This window comes from Centroberyx affinis, unplaced genomic scaffold (genome assembly GCF_046629955.1).
Source record: "Centroberyx affinis isolate AG114_WGS23_722 - 3 ecotype Tasmania unplaced genomic scaffold, CSIRO-AGI_Caff_v1 ptg002533l_1, whole genome shotgun sequence".
Taxonomy (NCBI): domain Eukaryota; kingdom Metazoa; phylum Chordata; class Actinopteri; order Beryciformes; family Berycidae; genus Centroberyx; species Centroberyx affinis.
The window spans coordinates 297,399-319,689 of record NW_027280751.1 but is presented as its reverse complement, the minus strand read 5'-3'; the positions used below and the strand labels follow the sequence as shown (position 1 = coordinate 319,689).

Genomic DNA, 22,291 nt, shown 5'->3' with positions numbered 1-22,291 from the left:
TGAGTGTTATTGTGTTGAAAGGACATGTTTTAATCACTTTTAAGGTTCAACTGTTGGAGAGTGTATTTGTCCTGTTGGTGTGTGGCTAACTGAAGCTACGCCAAGCTTTACGGTGAAGTAAGCGATGAAATTCTGAACATAATCGTCATGATGGCAAAAAATAGGAAAATAAGGACCAGGTGGAAAATAACCAGAATTATCCTTTAATGTCAAAGAAAATCTTTTGCCACCGTTACTACAGATTTTTTTTTTTTTTTTTTTTTTTAATTTTATTTGATAGGGACGATGCAATTTAACATAGTTCCAATACAGAGCATGAAACTGATGTGCTGCACAGAGAGTTTATAGCTATTGCTAATTTCCAACTCTTGTCTGTCTTTGCTTGAACAAAGGAGGCAGTGAAACAATTTAAAAGTAAATTGAATATATTTTGTCAAAAAGGCAGCCTGTATAGTTGTTTTTTGATGAATTGATAGAGAAGTCCTTGTGTGATAGTAGTGATAATTTAAATTTTACAGAAACAATTCTGAAAAAATTCACACCTCATTCAAAATTTCGAAATTCATTTTCAATGAGATTTTTCAAGTATTGGGCGAAAAATTTAAATGTCTCTGTACATTACAATTTACAGTACAGTGCTGAGGGCCTGCAGATTATTTGGAATCTGGTATGGCGTCATTTGGTACAATTTCCACTAGGTAGTGGTGTGGTACAAAAGATTCTTCTTACATGGGCCTAGATCCTTAGAAAATTGTATTTAATGAATTTTTGAAGTTTTGAACTTTCAATGGTTGTTACAGCGCCACCATCAGGAAGATTGGCCCCATATTACAGTATGCCTCGTTTTGGACCGAACTACTGTGCAAACCTTTGTGCATTTAGCAGTAGTAGTAGTATGCTGGGCTGTCTGGATAACTAAAGGGTAAAAATAATCCAACTGAAAGACCTATTATGATGACAAGTGAAGAGAAAGGGAGCTAGGCTGAGGAGACCCAGACAACTGTGCCGTTCTCAGTGACCCCTGTCAGTCACTTAGCACTGCACTGGCCAGGATCTGACAGAACCTTGATATCATCAATGCACTGCTGAACCATGGGACCAGCTGCACCACCAGGAAAACCAATCACTGCGTGCTAATCAACTGCGGTAAGGCAGCAACCGTAACAACCATAGTAGCAGGCTTCAGACAACAGTCTCTGAGCAGTCGCTCAACCTAAAATGTTAGGTTGGAAGGTGTTGTGCTGCGTTCACATTCTGGCCTGAAGAAAAAGCCATACCGGTCAACCTCGTAGGATGGCTCTAACATCAACAGAAACAACAAAACTCCATATCCCAGTTTTTAACTGGGATAAAGCACATAACTATCCATGGTGTAATGATATGAATGTTGTTTTCTGACCAGCAATATATTTTCAGAAACGGTTTAGGTTGGAGCGTTCATTATATTAAGCACAGGTTGTTTCTCGACTATAAAGAAAAATGGGCTACTGACATCTGGCTCAAACCAAAACTTAGAACACATAATCAAATTAAAAACATGTATAATCCAGAACCTTATGTTGGCCTACTTTACCCTTGGAAAGATCCAGAAGATCTCTGTGTGCCCAGTTGAGAACTGGCACCCTCCCTCTGGCTATTGAGGTGGGCAGGTTCAATTCTATTGATGAGGAGGAGAGACTTTGTACTGTATGTGAACTGGGTGTTGTTGAAGATGAATTTCATTTTTTGTTTCATTGTACGCTATATGAGGAACTAATACTGCTTTTATTTGAGAAAATGCAAAAGAAGCCTGAGTTGTTCTGGTTAGGAGATGAGTTTAAGTTGGAATGGTTATTCAGAGAGGAAGTTTTTAGTGTGGCCACTTTCATTGGGAAAGCATGGAAACTGAGAATGGAAAAGCTGTTTATTTGAATGTATGACTTTGATTTGCATGTTCTGATTATTATTTGTTTCTGGTTCTTGTTTGTTTGGTGGAGCTCAACGTCTCTGTGTCTTGTAAGCCCATACGGGCTGGGCACATGTGGTGCAAGACACATTAATAGAACTATATCTATCTACATCTAGGTTTTTTTTTTTTTCAAAATCCCAGTTTGTTTTTTTCCCCTCATATGTACCTTAATGCTGCATTCCAATGCGTTCCAGTGCGTCTTCTCGGGAGTACATGGACGCAGCAGCCTTTGCCCATTAACGTTAACGTTAGCTGTCTGACAGTTCTAGTTACGTTAGCAGGCAAGTTCATACAGCAAAGACTTCTATCTACTAATGAAGCGGAAGTCAACTGAATTACGTTACAAATGGAAGCTACAAAGTTGTTACAATACCTGTTCATAACACAAAAACTACATACCAAGTAAAATCAAGTTTTATTAAGTACAAATTGATGCTGTGATGTCAGCTGTTTATGTCGGACAACTCGGGCAGAAAGAATTTTGTCTGACTTTCCGACTGGGAACTCCGACTTGAACGACCGTTCCTTTGTACTTTTCCGTGTTGGAAGTTGTTTTTCTCAGAGTTCTGAGTACAGTGGAATGCAGCTATAGGACATTGTGTTTGTGTGTGTTGCAACAGAACTACCGTTTGGAGGTAATACATTTTTACTAAACCTCATTAACAGCCTTTGATTTTGCACATTATGCTCTTACAGCTAGATGTATGGTAATTTAGGGGTATAAAAAGAATAAAGTTTGGTTCATTGCTAGTGAGATGTCAAATAGCCTATATGATCATTCCCAAACCAGAGTCGCAAAAAGGATAGGAAGTTCAACAATAACACACACACATCAGCTTAAAGGATATGGCTAGTGTTTTTAAGTACGTTTCTTATAGTCAACAAATCCTATGAAAATAACAAAATCAACAATGCGTTTGCTCTACTCCCATTACTTTCCGATTTCCCACGTTCCCTTTTTAGCCTTCAAACCGGAAGTCATTGGCTCCAATTGTAAGCTAAAAACCTTTAAATACAGCTCACAAAGACATAGTTTCAATTAAAAAAATTGCTAACTGTTACCATGAAAAGTCAGGCTATTGTAGTTATTACCAAATCAAATTCAAATGAGAACAAATTCTTCATTACTACGGGGACTATTTTCGGTGCTACAGAACTACTTTCCTGAGATGGAAAACGTGTTTACACCCGGCTTATTAAGTTGTTTGAGGAAAAAGTTGGCTGGCCCAGTGCATTGCAATGATGAAATATGTTGCCCAGAGCAACGGCATGGCTCTTTGACGTGTTTTAAATCTAATTTTTATTTATGGCTACTAAGACATGGCTTCATTGGGCACCGGCTACATGGACGAGACTTGTTAGCAAAACAAATTCATTACTGATTTTGTGATCTCATAGAATTTGTTGACGGTAAGAAATGCATTAAAAAACACCAGCCTTATCCTTTAAGAAATTTCTACTAAATGTTCTACCACCTTGAAGTAGACAAGGCTCATTAGGGATTGAAATAGTTAAGATGAATTACACATTAACCTTAACTTTGTGCAATGCTTCTATGTGGATAGAACATGTCCCACAATAATTTAAGACAGCTTTTCCCCATGACCTTTCACCGAGGAGTCGAGTGGGAGGAGAGGAGAAATGGTTATATAATGGAATGCACCTTCAGTGTCTTGTTCAAGAACACTTAGACAGGGCACATGGCCATTGACAGTCACACAATGGAATGTTGGTGGGAGATCTAGGACGGTCTCTTAAACCACTTGTCCATCCATCTCCCCATAAGTAGAGGAGATGCTTAGTCCCACAGAGCTTGTCTGATGAGAAGCCAACTGAGCAACCCAAAGATCTACAGACTGCTCTTACAGTAATTCCTTAGAAAGAAATATGGGCTTGAACTCTGCCCATTCTTGGACTTTTATATTAAAGTAGGTCCATAGTCAAAAGAGTCACAAAAGATGTCAAAATCACAGAAAAGCTCTCCCTTCCCTTCTGGCCTCTGCTCCATAATAGTTATGATTCCGTCACTAATGACAATGTTATTACATCCCATACTTGTTCTAACCTGACTTAAATGTCTGTTCTGGCCTTTTGTACCACAGCCATTAAAGCCCTGTTCCAGCAAATAGTGCTCTACTCAGACTAACAATGGTCATATGGCACTCCATGTAGATTATGCCACTGAGGTAGTCAGAACCTGCTTTTGAACAAGCAATTCATATCTGCCAAGACCACAGTGCACTTATAAACCTGGACACAATTTAGGCCAGTGGGATTGCGTTTGCCTCATGTAGCCCCTTTAATGCGCCTTGCCTTGACTACAATGTAGGCACATTTTCACCAGACTCAGGGGTGGCGAGGAATGGGGAAAATAGAAAAAAAAAATAGTTCCCCACCTCAACACCTTCTGAGCGACTACTAATGACATAAAAAAAAAAAACATCACCTGAATCAGAGGCGCCATTAGTCAGGCTCTTGAGAGTGTGGAGAGTATAAATAGGGCAGAGGCACGTGGGTGAAACAACACTTTTATCCATGCAGACTAATTAAACCTGGAAAAGGTGAGACCGCTGAGTGAGCCATCCGCCTCACCACAATCACATCACATAGCGTCGCCATGAATCTCAAACACCGGTCTGTGTCTCTGGCTGCCAACCTGCCTCTACTCTCTTCTCTACTCTACCTACCCATTGCTGGAGGAAAAAGAATTGTGGAGAGAAGAGGAGTGAGAGAGTCAGAGGAACAGTGGGAGAAGGGAGAGAAAGGTCTGGAGAAAGAGGGTTAGAATGAGAGAGTACCATACTGGCTATAGGATCTATGGAGATGTGGTCAGATATGGATGCAGTACTTACTGTTGTCACAATAATAGAAATTTCAATACTGCTGCACACTGAATTCAATATTAACATTCAATAGACCGAATCACCGTGACGTCACGCTAACAACAACAGTCACTTCCGGGTAGACAACTGCCGATTGATTTGAATTGCGGAGATATCGGCAAACTTGTTTATTTCTGTTGTCATTTTCAGCCGTAACTGAAACGTTTAAAGATATATACCATAGTTAAACACGGTGGTCTGACCTATCTGACGTTTCTGCTGTGCTTATTTTATGTACTGTGTTAGCGTCGATAAACCAAATCTACCCAACAGCGACATCTCACCGCCCGTCTTTTCGACTGAAACAAGCAGTCGGCCTGTCCCGGATCTCCTCCCTTTTTAGACGCTGAATCCAGAGCTGTCTTTGAGCATGTTTGCTCTTCGCAGATGGAAATGTGAAAAACCCGAACCCTTCTCCACTCTTTATCGTTACCCGGCACCCCCCATATACAACAAGACTTAACCATTTTCTCTTTATCTCAGTTGTTCCCCGTTTGCTCCGCGCCATTAAATTGTATGTACGTGACGCAGGAGTTTTCTACCCGGAAGTTATTGTAAACAAACATTGTGATTGGTTCTATACTTTCACCAAATGTGTTCTGAAAGCTGAAATTCCATTTACATCACCTCCATAGGCTCTATACATATGGATTGGAATAGTTCAAAGAAGACGACGGCGAGTTATTAGAATACACAAAGTGTCAATCTGGCTGCTGACAGCCGACTACAGCAGTCACACAGCTGAAAAGATGGCAACAGTGTCAAACAGTCCACCACATCTTGAATGGATTCTAGTCCACCTAAACTGGTGCCATTTCACTTACAGAGCCGTCAAAGAAAAATACCTAGCCAACATCAAAACCCCTGTAGAACAGTTGCTATGAAGCTGTCCAGGTCAACGTGGTGACACATTGCCTGATGGTTTTTCTGCCGTGGTATCATACTAGTATCAAATTTTTAGTTCTAGTTAAAGGTACCATGTGTAAGGCAGAAACAAATTGCCAGAATGATTTTTGATTGGACCTTGGCCTGACATTCACTCCGCAAGCTAGTTTTCAATGGAAGCCGGCTTCAATGGAAGCCGGCGACACGGCGCTACAAACGCCGGAGCGCAAAATGTAGCAGCGCGTCGGGTGAGCGCCACTACAAACTAAAGTTCAGCGGGCTTCAACTTTTTTCCACGCTCTGATGACACTGTGAAGCGCGAAAAAATCAAGGTAGTGTAGGGTCGTTATATTTACGTTATTATTGTTTGCTTGGTGAATTAGAAGAACGAGTATTTGCCAAATAAAATAAAAACGAGACAAATGCAACGCTATGGCAGTCTGACATCATCAGTTGGTGCAACCAGCGTGACGACGACATGAACCGTCAGCGACCACCTGGGCAACACTGTTCTGCTCCGTTGGCAACAGGGTAGCTTTGTACGGCAGACCGTTCTGTAGCTTTTGTAGCCCGCAGTCTGAATGCACCATAAGAGCTAGGCACTCTCCAGGGGAAACAGCCTGTTCACAGCCTGCCACAGTGCTCCATGGAGCCAACAGTTCGCAGAATACCTCCAGAGGCTGGCTAAATGCTCCTACACTCGGTAAAAACATCATCATTAGCTGTCAGAGTGACGGAGTGACATCAAACCCCACGCAGCAGTTACCTGGTCACCCAGCTGACATATCCAACAATGGTCTGTGTGGCCTTCACACAGAAAGGTGGATGGCTGGACAGTCAAATAAAGGACCCGATTGGAGCAGCGGCCTCTACACCCCGAGAACAAACCCACAACAACTGCCTCAAAGTCTATGGATGAAGCTTCTCAACAGGTCAAACAAATGACGATCCAGTCCATGAGAGATGTATACTCTGCAATTATCAACGCATATAATATCCCCTCTGCCAAGCCTGAGGCCACAGCTCAAAGGGGTAACCATGGCAACAGGAACCCTGAGAGAAGTTGGACCAGAGTAGCGCCATCATCCTCCCTTATCAGACCTCGACTTGAGACACAGGCACCTCACCTGCCATCACCAAGAAGAAATGCTGCCGTGACAAAAGCCTCAGCGGCTTTTGTGAGGAGGAAGCCATATTCCCAGAATGGCTTACAATATTCCCAGAGAAGTGGAAGGAATCCAAAGTGATAACATTGCCCAAGGATAAGAGGTCCACAGTTACAGGAGCAAATAGCCCACCCATTAGTCTTCTTCCAATACTGAGTAAGGTTATGGAGAAAATTCCATTTGAACAGATCAAGAAATATTTTTCTAGCAATGGCATGACGACTAGATTTCAGCATGCATATCGCATGGGTCACTCCACATGTACTGCCTTAACACATATGACAGACGAGCGGCTAACAGAAATGGATGCTCAAAGCCTAATTGTTGCAATTATGCTGGATTTCAGCACTGCTTTTGATTTGACAGATCATGAAATACTGTTTAGAAAATGAGAATGTTATGGCTTTTCATACTCTGCTCTGTCATGGATGGGTAGCTACCTATCCACAAGAAAGCAAGGGGTCTTTTTCCAATGGTAGCTACTCTGATAGTGTAGATGTTCACTGTGGTGTTCCTCAGGGCAGCTGCCTTGGTCCACTATTATACTCAATTTTCACCAATAATTTACCAAGCACATTAGATACTATTACTGTGGTTATGTATGCTGACAACTCTACGTTATATATTGTCAGAATTATTAAATAGAGATTTGGCAATAGTTTGCAATTGGGTGAAGGAAACAAATTCGTTCCTCTTGCTTTCTCTTGCTTATGCACCCAATACTCCTCGTGCAACACCTTACACTCATATTGATTGTACTCACTGAAGACACCCCTTTCCAATAGTTGTATTCTGTAGTTCAGTTTAGACTATGTCATGGCTTTGAGCCGGTCATGACACGATCAAAAGATTTCCAAGGGCAGCCAAAATAAATTTCAAAGTAATTAATTAAAATCCGAATGTTGATATGCCATCGCATGTTGTAGGTATTGCATTATATTAAATATGACATATTTGCCTTAAATGGTACGCGCTGGTTGAGCCACCGTAACAGACACTGGAAAACTTTGAAAAAAAAAACCCAAAAAATACCCCATCTCACCTTATAATGTAATTACCAACATAAAATGTAATAACCAAAATTTTATTATGTTATGTGTCCATCATTTTATAGCATTGTGGGGACTAACCGTAACATTTTACTTTATGACGTTACAGTTTTCATTTAAAAGATTTATTACACTATTCACAATTACTACAATATCTGCGATATATCCTTGCATTCTGAGTTGCTACACTCCATTGTAGCTGCGCTGGAAATATCTCAATGTGACATTACGTCCAATTGTCTTAGCAACAGTGACGTAAAATACTACCACTAAGAAACTCAAGGGGTTGCCAAAGTCATCAAGTCTCAAATTCGAATGGTAGTAGCTCAAAATGTATGAAATTCAATTACCAATTATAAAATTGTCTTTGTTGTGTTTATCTTTAGTCTTGTCACATAGACAACATACATCTGTAACTTTCTTTTCATGGAAGTAATTTGTCCATTTTCACAACACTCACCTCGTACACATATTCCACCACCAAAACAGTTCCCTCAACTCTATTTTGAAAGGGCACTGTTATGGTTAAGTGCTGCCCCTGACGAGCTTGATTGGTTTAAGAGATACAAACAACCCAGAGCATTTTTTCCGCCAACCTTTCACTGTCACACTGTTACTGTGGACAAAGATCTGGCCAAGCAACACTACTACGGACTGATTAAGGTCATATCCAATAAAGCAATTTTGCACTGAGCTTTAGCAGTTCTTGCCTCATGCTATGACTATTTCTCATCTCAGGGTGACGTCACATTGTCTAAGTTTGGCTAGTTATCCAAAGGAATAAGAAAAATACACCAAAATTAATCCAGAAATGCAAGGTGCATCACCAATAGCGATAACAGTGTTAGGGTTTTAGGGTGCATTTTTCCTTTAATTCCCCTTTCCCCTTTGTCTGTAAAAACTCTGGTATTGTGGCAAGTGGCAACACTAACAGAAACAGAGACGCACAGGGAAACAGACAGACACAGATAATGGATGGATGTAAGGACAGAGGCAGGAACAGGCAGAGGCTGCATGTCAAGGAGAGAGGGACAAATACCCAGGTAGATTTAGAGCAATGAAACAGGGTGAAAGTGACATAGACAGCATTACAAGTGACGTGTTAGATGTATGAGTGAGGAGAACAGAGGAAAAATGTGTTTTGTTAAAGAAAGGCAAAGAGAAATATAAAGGAAGAGCTCTTTCATTTGGAAATCAACCCTGCATGATATAGCCAAATAGTTAGAGGCTCTGAATGTGTGCATAAATGTGCCCGTGTGCATTTTTCTTTATGTGTGTGTCTACCCAACTACATACACACACATACAGCAGCAGCCAAAGCAGTCCCAGGAGAGGCTGTCCGGCCAGTAGCAGAAGTGCTGATGCTCGTTTTCTTTTACACTCACACACCCCATCTATCTCCTTCTCTCTCTCTCTCTGTCTCTCTCTCCTTCTCGACCCCCCTCTTTCTCTCCCCTCCATCCACTGCCGCTCCGTTCCGCTCTCTTAACTCGGCGCTCTGTCCAAACCTCACCTAGATACATCCACATATCTGCAGAGTGTGAGAGTGTGTGTGTGTGTGTGTGTGTGTGTGTGCCAGTAGTGGATAGTGATACAGTGTCTTGGTCTGCCAGGCTCTCTTCGTCCTCACACCTCTCCCACTGTTAATTATTGAGCAGGGTCAGCCTTTTTGCATTCATTAGCCCCAACCATTCAGTCCCTTCTATAATTGATGAGGTGGAAGAGAAGCCACAAATCTCTCCAGGCTAGCTTCCAGCTAATTCAGCTAGCGTCTCCAGGCCCTAATCAGTGGAGGTGGTGGTCACTTAGTAACGCTCTACTAAGACGAATGGGTGATTGCATGTGCTCGAGACAATGCCACTTTCATATATTCACCATTGTTAGGCTGATTTCCAGAGCAGTTGCTATTTTATGGAGTAGCGTTATATAGCCAGGCACACTCCCTCAAGCCAATTAGGAGAATTATGCTCCAGTGATTTATTGTTAAGTACAGAGTGCAATAATAAATTGTCCAAAGTGTGAATATGTTAAGGTGATGGGGATCGGGTTATGACGTATAGGTTCGTTGCTATAATGGATTGAACTGTGTAGTGAACACTTTGTCTTTTCTCTAGGCTTTTGTTTTACCATGATATATGGTTGACCTGTAGTAATGATCAGGACAGCGTGTGTGGGTGGATTAAGCCCTCACACCTTCACATGGGTAGGGAGGAGGAGATTAGATGCGTTTAGAGTTGTGTTTGATAGCCTACGGTGGAATTTTCTCCCCTGTAGAGATGCAAATAGAAAGCGGAAGTTTTACGTACATCCAAATTAGACTGGACATTATCAGAAATCGTCATAAAAGGAAGGAATGTTCACTCATCGTCTTGCTGCTCCCAAAAGTAATATTTTGTTTTATTTTTAAAAAGCCACCGAAAGGGGCACATTAAGACACATTTTGAGAGCAGTGTGTACCTTCCTTTCTTTTCTGAGATGCAAAGATCCTCTTTCTTTGTGACGTGTTTGAAAATGAAGTGTTGGGGTGAGAGAGGGCTCAGGGACAAGTTTCAAGCGGTCTGCATCATGTGTGTGCATCATAACAGAGACCTATCTGCCTTGCCAGTTCATAAGAGTGGGGAACGATGTCTGGGTGTGTGTATGTCTTAGGGATGGGTCATAGAAATCATGTTGGAATATTTGTTCACAGTGATCAATATTGACTTTTGTAATTTGGCTGTTAACATGTTTTTAAAATATTGAGATATGTCATTAAAATAATATTAACAGATGGAACTAACAGTGCAGAGCTCTATGGCTGAGGCCAGCCACTAGAGGGCTCCTGGTGTCATTTAAAGTCACAGGGAAAATGGAGTCTTGCTTCTGTAATTCAACAAACGTCTGTTTGAAACAGGATGTTAGGGAGGGACATAACACGGGAAACGACTGTTCAAAGGTGGGCACATTGGACCAGAACAAAAATGGAAAGTGACTCAGTGCTTTGTGCATAATCTTAAGGTGTCCCAAATTCTGATTCTTCAAAATTAATAAATTCAGCCACCAGGACACAAGGTGTCTTAGGAGAAGGAAACAGGGTTTTCATCACTGTTCCATGTTGCCAATCGTGCCACTTTTAAAGTTGTGAATTTGCAAATTTTATATGATGGGACTATTCAAAAATCTGTGATGCTATTATTGGTTGAAATTTTTATGTACATCTAGTAGTATGCTTTGAAGTAACAACTAAAAATACACCATCTTCCAGGAAGTAAAAGTAATGGGATTTTGGTATAAAAACATGAGAAACAATGGGTTTTTTTTGTAATTTTGGGATTTATTATTGTGTGTGGGTTAGAGAATTAACTAACAAGTTGAAAAAGTTATCGTTTTTTAAAAACCCTCCACCTCTCTCTGGCATTGTTTTAATCATCCTCCACTATGTCTTCATCAAAGCCTCACTAAAGTCCAGCATGGGCAAACTTTAAGAAAATAAAGACCGGTTCAGTGGAAGGCAGCATGGCTCCATCTAGCTATTTCCACCAGCTAGGAAGATGGAGCTAGCTAAACTAGCATGATAACATTTGAACTGCGAGAATCTCTGCCCTCATTTCAAACATATTTGCCAAAGATATGAACTAATCAGAACCGTAGAGAGCAGCAAGTGATAGGAGTGCTGCTATAACCTTTGGAAATTTTAGTGCATATCAAATATCTGAATATTTGTCTTGACCACACTGAAAAGTCAACCTTGACATGTACATGTGCACATCCCTAGTCTGTGTGTGTGTGTGTGTGTGTGTGTGTGTGTGTGTGTGTGTGTGTGTGTGTGTGTGTGTGTGTGTGTGTGTGTGTGTGTGTGTGTGTGTGTGTGTGTCAAGTTTATTATAGTTTAGCATTTTTCCTTAGTTTTTATTTTTATTTCGTTTTGACTTTTTGTTTTCAATTTCAGTTTAGTTCTAATTAGTTTTTAAAGCGGGTTTGCTAGTTTAGTTTAGTTTTTATTTTTTGAAAATGCTTAGTTTTATTTTAGTTTTTATTAGTTTCAGTGTTAGTTTTAGTCTTTTTTGTAATATGGGGTATTTGTCAGGGGCGAGATTCAAAAATTCGAAATACTAGGTTTATGTATGAAATAAATTGACAAAGACAAAAACTAAAGACATTTTTTCTATAATTTTAGTTTCTTTTAGTTAGTTTTGTAAACACACAACACAGTTTCAGTTAGTTATCGTTTTTTTGTAAAGCCTCGTTTTTATTTTTATTTCAGTTAACGCAAAAAAAATTTCACACCTAGTTTTCGTTAGTTTTCGTTAACGATAATAACCTTGGTGTGTGTGTGTGTGTGTGGCAGACCTGAGTGACAGGAATGTAGAGAGGTTCTGTTGAGTTGAGCAGCGTCATGTTGCCGTGGGGGTGGAGCCTGCCCTCTGGTTTAGCCTTACTGGCATCCTTAGCCCCGCCACTTTCTCCTTCTGCGGACGGCGCCTCCTTCATCTCCTCCTGGTCACTGAGGCACTCGAAGAACTCGTCCTCGCTGTCGCTCCACGAGTCCCACAGTTTCCCCGGAGACGCCTCTCTGGTCGAGTCGGACGCGGCGGTCGTCGTCGCCGTCCCGCGGTCGAGCCCGAGGCGGCCGTTCTGGCAACCTCCGGACACCCTGCTCTCCCTCTCCTTGCCTCCCTCCGCCACCTTGCGAGCCTCGTCCCTCGCCCTCTTCCTCTCGATGCAGCAGTTCAGCATCTGAGCAGCGACAAAGACAGAGTGTGATGAGGGAAAAGATGGAGCATGGGCATGTGTGCCTTTATAGGTGTGTGGGGGGTGAAGGTTAATGTGTGCATATGCGTCTCAATATGAATACAATGGACTCTTTATTATTCTTTGCCATATAAAATGGTTCTCCATTCTCACCATTCTTCATACTTACTGCAATATATGCCCAGTCTAAAGCTCTACTCTCTTAATACACAGTGAACTTCCAGACATCCTGCCTAGCACTTTATTACTGTGAATGAAACTCAGTTCGCACTGTTAGACTGATGCTTGATAGGTAAATAGGGAGCAGGCAGAAAGTGAGGTGGAGCGGAAAAAGAGAAAGACAAAGCGAGAGAGAGAGAGAGAGAGAAGCAGAGAGAGAAAAGTGAGGAAACCAAGAAGTTAGAGAGAAAGCAAAATAGAGACAGAGGGATAAATAGAGGGAGAGCTCGGCTCAGCTCTCAGTGCAGCTCTGTCTGGGCGTCTCCTCTTATTGAAGTGATTGCAGATAAAGAGTCTCTCTTGCTCTCTTCCTCTCAACCACAGATATATTACCCCCGCTCCCTCCCTCTCTTCCTGGGTATCTTTATTAGCTTTATGTGTGTTTCCCTCCCACAGGTGAGGCGTGGGTGGCTGAATAACATCAGTGTTTATGGGGCAGACACTGAGGATTCCAAGCAAGTCCCAAAGTCTGGCTCCTGTACATCTTAGCTACTACCAAATTGTTATTGATGATGTGCTCCATGTAGCTCATTATGTAAAGCTGAACCCAAGGAATCTTTTCACCCAAAAATAGCTCTGAGTAACACTTAACAGCCTTATTACAGTGCAATAAGGTTTTTACTATCCCACAGCATAAAATAACCATAATATAACTGTAAGGGGTTGATAGAGTTGCTCATCAGTACCATTGGCTCAATGATTTTTTCAAACTCACTTTTTAGCCCGTACTCCATTTGAGACATCCCCATCCGCCTGCATTTTCAACTGCTCAAAGATGAAGGACTATTATTTTTGTTATAGTATTTTGGTGATATTACTCTTTCACTAGATGTTTCTCTTTGATCTAGGGTTGGGCGAGTTACTTTAAATATACAGTATATTCCATTACAGTTACTAGTTACCTCATCTAAAATTGAATCACTATGGATGTGTTTAATAATATTGCCGTTTAAATGAATGTTATGTAACCGACGACCCGACTATTTCATTGTGTTTATTCATATACACACGCAAAAAAAAAAAACTGAGATTGAATGTGAAATGGGATCCAGGCCACGAATAAACTTTCCCTGCCGCCTGCTGCTGAAGTTGCAGTTGCTAAGTGGTTGCCCAACTTGAACATGGAAGGATAACTCAAGAAACAAAATGGTATGGCAACACTTATTCCAATTCAGTTTTCTTCTGGCAAATGTATCATCTCATATATATTGACCTCCCCTTAAACACAGACATGACACAACATGACAAATTTTCACTAAAGAAAACACTGGGAAACTTCATAGTATCACTCAGAAACACGTCAGGTCCTGGAACTATTTTTTGTAAGTGTAAGTACTTAATAGATTGTGTTGTTACATCCTTATACAGTATATTATGTATATACACTTATAAAGTATATTATGTATTAGAGATTTTCATAAAGTCATTAGGTATTTAGACAGATTTTCATTAATAACACTTTTATTATTAATGAATAGTGTACTTACAATATTTTTCCATAGGCTAACACACTGAAAGAATGCTATTGTTAAGCAAAGTCCTACCAAGTTCTGTCTCAAAATGCCAGATGATTTAAGCACTCATGTACTTGTTAAGCTCCAATTGCTGTTTTCAGATGAAAATATAACTGTGCGTGGGAAGTCATAGATTCATCTCACAACTGTAACACACACCATTTGATACTCTTCCCCTCTCATCTCATCCTCATCAGCGTCAATTAAAATTAAACTGATGGAGAACCACATGGGAGTCAGAGCAATTTTGTGGTACTGTGATTTTGTATAGAAGTCGGACAGGCTCTATTAATAAAAAATGAATAAAACAACTGTTTTCAGATCCTTGAGAACATGTAACTGCCCATCTTAATCCATTTTAAGTAATTTCTTCCCATAAACAATTCATTTGATCAGACAAATTGTTTTTGGTACAAGATTAAAGCTTTCATGTGGCTACTGTTCCTACTAGCAAGGGCTTATGCTAGTCTTTATCAAAGTCCTGGCACGCTGCTTTGTTGTAGGCCCTAACAAAGACAGCAAAGGCTGACAAAGCCTATTAGGACAGTCATGTGTGTGTCAGTGTGTGTGTGTGTGTGTGTGTGTGTGTGTGTGTGCGTGCACTAATGGTCACCTGGAGTTTCTGATGCAGAAGACAGCACCGGAGGTCAGGAGGTCCACCAGCCAGTCTACAAATTTGGAAGAAGAAGATCAGATGGAGATGAGTGAATGTAACTCGACACTGAACTCGTGGATTCAAATGCCACATTCATCCTCCTCAATACCAAAATACCAAACAGTACAGAGAGTCTGTACTGTTCGACAAAAACATTGTTATGAGGTGAAACTTACAAGAAATGACAGCAGAACATGGCCCCCTTTCCACCTGACATTAACATGTGTCTCCTATCCAGATTGTATCTAATTCTAATGATTTAGCTGGATAACATTTAAACCTGACATTAAAATGCATCTCTACTATACACATTGAAATCTGATTTCTCTTCCCATTGTCAAACACAGTTGTGTCAATTCAACTAGAAATATTTATGTCTTTGAACACATTTCATCTGGCTTGATCCCCATCCACAAGTATCTTTACGATCCACTTTTTCCATTTATGTTACTATCTGAGTTGCTGGTATGATTTGCATGTGCTTCCTAACTGGATTTGTGCTCTACAGCTTATTTACCTTTATACAGTTGCTCTATCTAGATTGGAGATGTATTGCTTACAGTTTGTTGTTAATGAGGCCAAATGTATCATGGACTACCTCCAGAGCTGGTTTGGGTGATCTGGGGCCTCATGTATAAAAGTCTGCGTATATTTCACACTGAAATATAGCGTACGCACAAAACTAGAAAAGTGTGTACACACAGAAATTTTAAGATGTATAAAACCATGTGTATGCCAGGCATCCGCACTTCAAAATGTTAAACTGGCAATATGTTAAACCCGGGGTAATGTATTGTGCTGAGCCGGCCCAGCCCAAAAAAAGACTAGGAGCAGAGCCGGGGCCCTTTGTCTTGCCCACCCGTAGATGAGGTAATTGTTTTCCCAGCGGTAGCGCATCTCCAGGACAAACTCCTGCCAGAGGTGGGCGACAGCCCGCACCCCACCGTGGTAGAAGTTGACCAGACACACACACAGGGCCAGCCGGTAGCTCAGACTGTCACTGGGTGCTGACTTCATCTGGTTGAACAGGTTCTGGACAAAGGGGGAAAAGAAGCAGGAGAGAGTAGTGGATATTATAATTCTATGGAAAGTTCAATTTTGAACAGGAATCATATGAGCAAAGATGCTTTGGAAAAGCTAGCGTATCTCATTCATATCAACTGGCTCCATGGACTCTCAAAAGTCATTGTATATGGAGTTACTTTTTTGGCAAAAATTATACAGCTAAATTTTTCATTTTTGTTGAATTCAAAAGGCACAAATGAGCCAAACAATTTCTCATTATAAATTGTGTTTTCATGTACTGCTGGGAGAGCAATTCTGCCTGAGAGAGTAAACAATTCAGATTGGTTGGAGAGGGATGTGTTAATCTTTGGCAAAGGCTGTGCAGTGGTCTCAGCATCAAATGCCTAATCTAACAGCTGCTTCATCACTGTACTGTTTCATTCCAGCCAGGCATACACTTGCATATAATGTAGAACCAATATTTTTTTCCACTCCCAAAACATTCCTCGCCGTCTACATTCCATTCATTAAAGGCAAATCCATGTTAAGTGTAAGTGAGTATGTTAACAGGGCAGACGCACATAGTCAGAGTCTTTATCTTGCTCGTTCTTCCCACTGGCGTTTGTCCGGGCGGTCTTGCTGTCGCTATTCTCAGATGACTTCTCCACCGCGGCGTCTGGGAAGAGATACTAAGACACACAAAAAAAAAACACAGAAACACACTCAAATATACTCAAAAATAACCATCTACATCCAAATATCCACCTCTGACCTGACAGAGATGTATTGCTCTAACCCAGGCAGTTAATTGATCCTTCTTAGTATAAATTACACTAGCGGAACAAGCCGGCATTCGGTGGAGCGGCGGCCCAAGTTAGTGAATGAGATTTGAGCAGTGATGTTTTATTCACCGCACTGCTCACCCATGAGCTTCTGGGGCTGATTAGAAGGCTGGTCATTGCTCTGAGTAGTGCCGGAGGGTAGCAGCGCCGAGGTGCACGATCAGCTGAGGCCCAGCCGCCACCTCTGCATGTCAGAAAGTCTTCAGCTCTGGACATCACAGGTCAACCCGCACGGCCTCACTCAAAACACTCAAATAAGCTCTCAGTTTGCCTTCAGATCACCAGGTTCAGGTCTTTGATCCCAACTCCCACTGGCATTGCATTGTACCAGGGCTCAGCAATATGAGTGAATAATAATAACAACTAGAATTTCACTCAGAGAGCGCAGACCTCCGCCAAGGTTCGTGCTATTATTGCTTGTTCGTGAGTCGGATCCGGTTCCGCTCCAAAATGTAATGGGTTCTTCCTTGGCCCATGATACACCCTTCACCAAGTTTCATGAAAACCGGGCCAGTAGTTTTTCTGTAATCCTGCTAACAGACAAACAGACAAACAAACAAACGGCACCGAAAACATAACCTCCTTGGCGGAGGTAATAATAATAATAATAATAATAATATCATGATATTGTACTCAAGGAATATCACAATATACGGTACTACCCCCCCCCATACACCTTTCTGAAGGATGCCACACTACACATATTTTTACTTTTCCTGGCTTGCTCCCAGACCGTAGTCCGAAAACCTACAGGAAATTCCCTTCCTCATGAATTTCCAGAATCCCTCTGAGCTTAACAAACCTCAGGCCAAACGATGGAGTAACCCCCCCAATCACATCTTTCTGCGGTACACAAAACCCCAGAAATTATGAAACTGCAAATCAACCATTACCACCCTTTATTTGGCCAAGTGCTTTTTCTATTCATTGCATTTGCACTCTACATGGGGCAAAGCACTTGAATGAAGTCGGCGACACCATCAGCACACACACTGCACTGTAGCCCCGACAGAGAAGAAGAAAAAAAACACACACACAACCAAAACAAAGATGGCCCCCAAACTCCCATAGAGCAACAGTCTTAAAGCAATAGTACTCCACTCTAACAAAGTGTTACTGCAGCAACAAGGTAGAGAAATATACGTATATATTGTCTGTCATCACAATGTCCAGCTTCCATCATTGTTGATATCCAATACTATCGTGACATCACCCAGCCCTACACTGTACTGAAAAGGGGGCGTAACAAATTAGCATCCAAGGTACGCTGCTCATGTGACCTGACCCAGCTGGGTCTGGTAATTCTGGCTCTGGAAACAATTCAACGGATTTTTGCCGGTGATCACAATACTCCCCGAAGGGTAGAGAAAGACATATTTTACTTCTTCTTTAAATGAATAATTACACGCGCCAAGAAAGACTCTTTAACTACAGGTTTTTCAGACTGTTTGATGTAGCTGTGATCAGGGAGGAACCTTACTGGGCAATATCCAATATTTAAAAAAGGCCAATATCAGCCCAAAATATTGGTCTAACCCTAACACTGTCCATGGTCAAGATGGAATGGAAATGGACCCACACTCGGGCGACTTCAGTAGTGTGGAAGTGGTTTGGTCACAAAAGAGCAGATGTACAACAAACCACGGTAATATGTAAGCAGTGCAAGAAGACTGTAACAACAAAAGGGGGCAATACATCAAACTTATTTCACCACCTCAAGCAGAAGCACCCGGTTCAGTATCAGGAGAGCTCAACAGCTACTGTGAGTTCAAAACCAAGCAGACAAAATACATCGGTTCAGCACAGCATCGCCCAATCTTTGGCAAGTTGTACTCCCTATGACAGAAAAAGCTGGAAAGATATTACCGAAGCCTTCACATTTTGTTTGGCTAAAGATATGATGCCAATCCGAACAGTTGAGAAGGAAGGCTTCAAACAGCTTATTAAAAAGCTGGATCCTACTATTTATATTTTATACAGAATCTGAATCTCACTCTGAGTTACTGTTGTTGTTGTTTACAAACTAAAGAACTGAGAGATAATTTTTGTTTAGTTTTTACTGAATATTTGAAGGCAAACTGTTACGTTTATGCTGACATATAAAACTACTATATATAAAACACTTATTTTGTTGCAATTATATGTTCTTGAAATTACTAATAAAATATTTTTCAGTATTTTGTCATATCGTCAAGAATATCGTTATCGCAGAAATACCCTGAAATATCGTGATATTATTTTAGGGCCATATCGCCCACCCCTACTGTGCACAATCCCTGGCAGCTTTAAATCAAGTCTAACATTGTTATTTAATGTTGCTTATTTAACTGAGCAAATCCTGAGCGTCTTTTCCCCACAAACAAACATATTTTTAATACATGTACAGGTGCAGATTTTTAGATTGTCTCATAGCACTAAAATGACCATGTATCTCTGTGGGGGGGGGGGTTGATAAGGTTGTCGATCAATACCGATGGCTCAGCGATTACTTGGCCAGGTCCTGATATTTCTGGCTTTCAAAAAAAAAAAAATCACCAGGCATTCCTGTGTCCACATGTATCGGAATTAATATCACAGAGGCAACGATTAGTGAAAACAAACAGCTTTTGATTTTCTTTTGTCAGTACCATGCAGTCCTGTTGCTCAGCTCTAAACCCCACACCCACAGACAGCATGAACGCCCCCTCACCAGAAGGATGGAGTTGAGCATATCGTTGCTGAGCGGTGACTCGTCCACGCGTCGGTGGCGTTGGATGCGCTTGCGGGCACTGTGCACCATGTTGGAGACGGACAGCTTGGGGATGGGCACGGCCGCCGGCTCCGTCAGCTTGGACAGAGCAGCGCCGATGTCACCGCTTTCTAGAGGAAAAAAAAAAAAAACAGCAAACAACAAGTTAACATGGTAGCAATTACCTTCTACTGTTATCAAATCTGTATGAATGAATATGTATTTCCATGTTTAAACTCTCTGCATACATATTTGTGAATGTATTAGACATTTACCAATGTTGTTACGTCAGATCCTATGTATTACTAAAGGTCTATTAAAATCAATGTTATCACATTAAAACCCATCTGCTTGTAGCCTCTATTGAACATGTACTACCTAATGAATATCAAATCTAGCTCATGTTCTAGGACCAAGATGATTAGGTGATGTTCAGTCGACTATGTCATCCCTTTACACTTCAGTTCTATTCACTATATCCACTGTTTAACAGATGGCAGCCCACTACTATATTGGACAGAACTGCAGCTAATAGTGCGTTACAGTAACATCAAGGAATCCATTGTCTTTCCAGTCTTTGGTAGATTGTCCCATTGGTTAACTTCCTCGTTAAGTGATGAGAGCACAGACACCAAAACCATCCATGTCCCCCCGGTAGATTGTTGGCTCTGGTGGTCCATGCTAACACTTTAAGATCCACTACTTTGAGTCGGGCTGGGTATCGAGAACCGGTTCCAAATTGCCTAATTCACTGGAATCGATAAGCGACTGGTCTAACGGTACCCGCTATCGATCTTTTGAACTGAATTTTGAACAGCTGGATGCTTCTCCAGTAGCTGCACAACTTCTTGGACCTTTTCAGTGTGCTGTCAATAGTAAACAATGACGTAATTTGACGCTCACCCTCATGTCAGTCAAAACCAGGGTCGAAACACCGGTGAAGTTTGTAAGCCCATTTAACACACAGAGAGTTGGCTAGCGCAGATGAGCAGCTCTATGGCAGCTTTCTTCAAAACAACAAAAGTTGCTGGATACAGTTTCATTGGAGATCCAATGGCAAATAAAACTCTATAAAAGTACTCAAAACCTTGCTGATTGCTTTCAAAGCTCTTAACGGTCAGGCCCCATCTTATATCACAGACCTTATTCACTGGCACTCAGCTCCAAGGTCTCTTAGATCTGACAACAAATTTCTCTTGCATGTCCCACGGTCACGACTAAAACCAAAAGGTGACAGAGCCTTTGCAACTGCTGCTCCACGATTGTGGATTCAGTTGCTGTTAGACATCAGATGTGCTCCCTCCATCTCTGTTTTTAAATCTAGGCTGAAGACACATTTTTATTCTCTGGCCTTTTTGGCCCACTAATCTTTTAATCTGTTGTCATGTCTATAACTCTGTATTTTGTCCCTTGTTGTTGCTTATTGTTGTCGTTGGTATGTTTCTCCTTGTGTTTTACTTTGTATTTTAATGTTCTTTTGTACAGCACTTTGGTCAGCTCAAGCTGTGTTTAAATGTGCTCTAGAAATAAACTTTACTTACTTACTTACTAAAACGGCTCAAAGTGTTCTGAAGCCAAATGATTGCACTATGGGTCCAAAAGTCCAATATTTACCTCATTATCTCCTAGATTTGCCACACTTGTTCTGCACCGTACCAACCGTTACTACAGTAGTAAGTGCATGCTGCCTTCTACTGCCATCGTAAATATTTTAATTACAGGTAGAGCACGCTTGAACGACCCAAAAAAGTGGTAAATACAGTCAGTGGCAAATATTTTATTTTTGTTCAGTTGACCTCCAATTACTTGAATTTTTTTCACTTGTTCTTGTATGTTGTTGTCTCAAGTAAAGTATTATGCCAAATGTGCCTTAGCTGTTTTGAGACAAAAGTAACTCTACTTAGCAATGACTGTCTTGAGTATTAAAACAAAGTTAACTCCACTTAAGCTGTATGTAGTCTGTTACCCCTGAAAATGTATGCAGTAGGAATCGATTAGGGAATCGATAAAGAATCAGATTGATAAGAAGTATAAAAAAATAGCACCAGAATCTGTAAAATCCTGATGATACCCAGCCCTAATGATGAGTGATAGTAGCTCCGTGCTAACACTTTAGTATACACTATGTTGAGTGATACTAGGCTCCATGCTAACACTTAAGCATACAATATGTTGAGTGACAGTAGACTCCATGCTAACACTATAACATACACTATGTTGAGAGATAGTAGGCCACTAGCATAATCTCAAAAGTGAGAAAATGAGAACTTTTAGCAGCTCTAAAGCTAAATGGTAAGTCATCTTAAATAACATGTTGCTTAGTCTGGCAGTTTTGTGTGGGAGATTGGTAAAAATTTACTGATTTATTTATGATATAAAATAACAGTGTTTTCAGCTAGCTGGGACTATGATGCAATTACTGGGAATGGTTGCTCACCTGAAATAAATCTGGCTACATCAGCCATATGAGTTAATGATATTTTATTTTTTTAAATTCATGAAACTACAGGCTATGTAATAAAAAGAAACACTAATAACGTGTTCTAATTAAAAGGACAGTCTTCTTACTTTGCATAAAGCTTGTGGCCTACTATCACTCAACATAGTGCATGTGACAGGGTTAGCCCGGAGTATACTACTCCAGGGTCAATGATCTGCTCGGGACAA

General features: G+C 41.0%; 1 protein-coding gene across 2 annotated transcripts in view; it reads right to left on the bottom strand.

Moving 5' to 3' along the window:
- rab3gap1 (RAB3 GTPase activating protein subunit 1) overlaps positions 1-22,291 on the bottom strand; it is a 65,492-nt gene that overhangs the window by 31,672 nt on the left and 11,529 nt on the right. For both annotated transcript variants that reach the window (XM_071534387.1, XM_071534388.1), the window contains exons 13-17: positions 19,586-19,755; positions 16,636-16,743; positions 15,909-16,081; positions 15,008-15,062; positions 12,260-12,646 (exon numbers count right to left, since the gene is read on the bottom strand). In XM_071534387.1, coding sequence (XP_071390488.1) covers positions 12,260-12,646; positions 15,008-15,062; positions 15,909-16,081; positions 16,636-16,743; positions 19,586-19,755 — 893 coding nt within the window. The remainder of the gene's footprint in view (positions 1-12,259; positions 12,647-15,007; positions 15,063-15,908; positions 16,082-16,635; positions 16,744-19,585; positions 19,756-22,291) is intronic.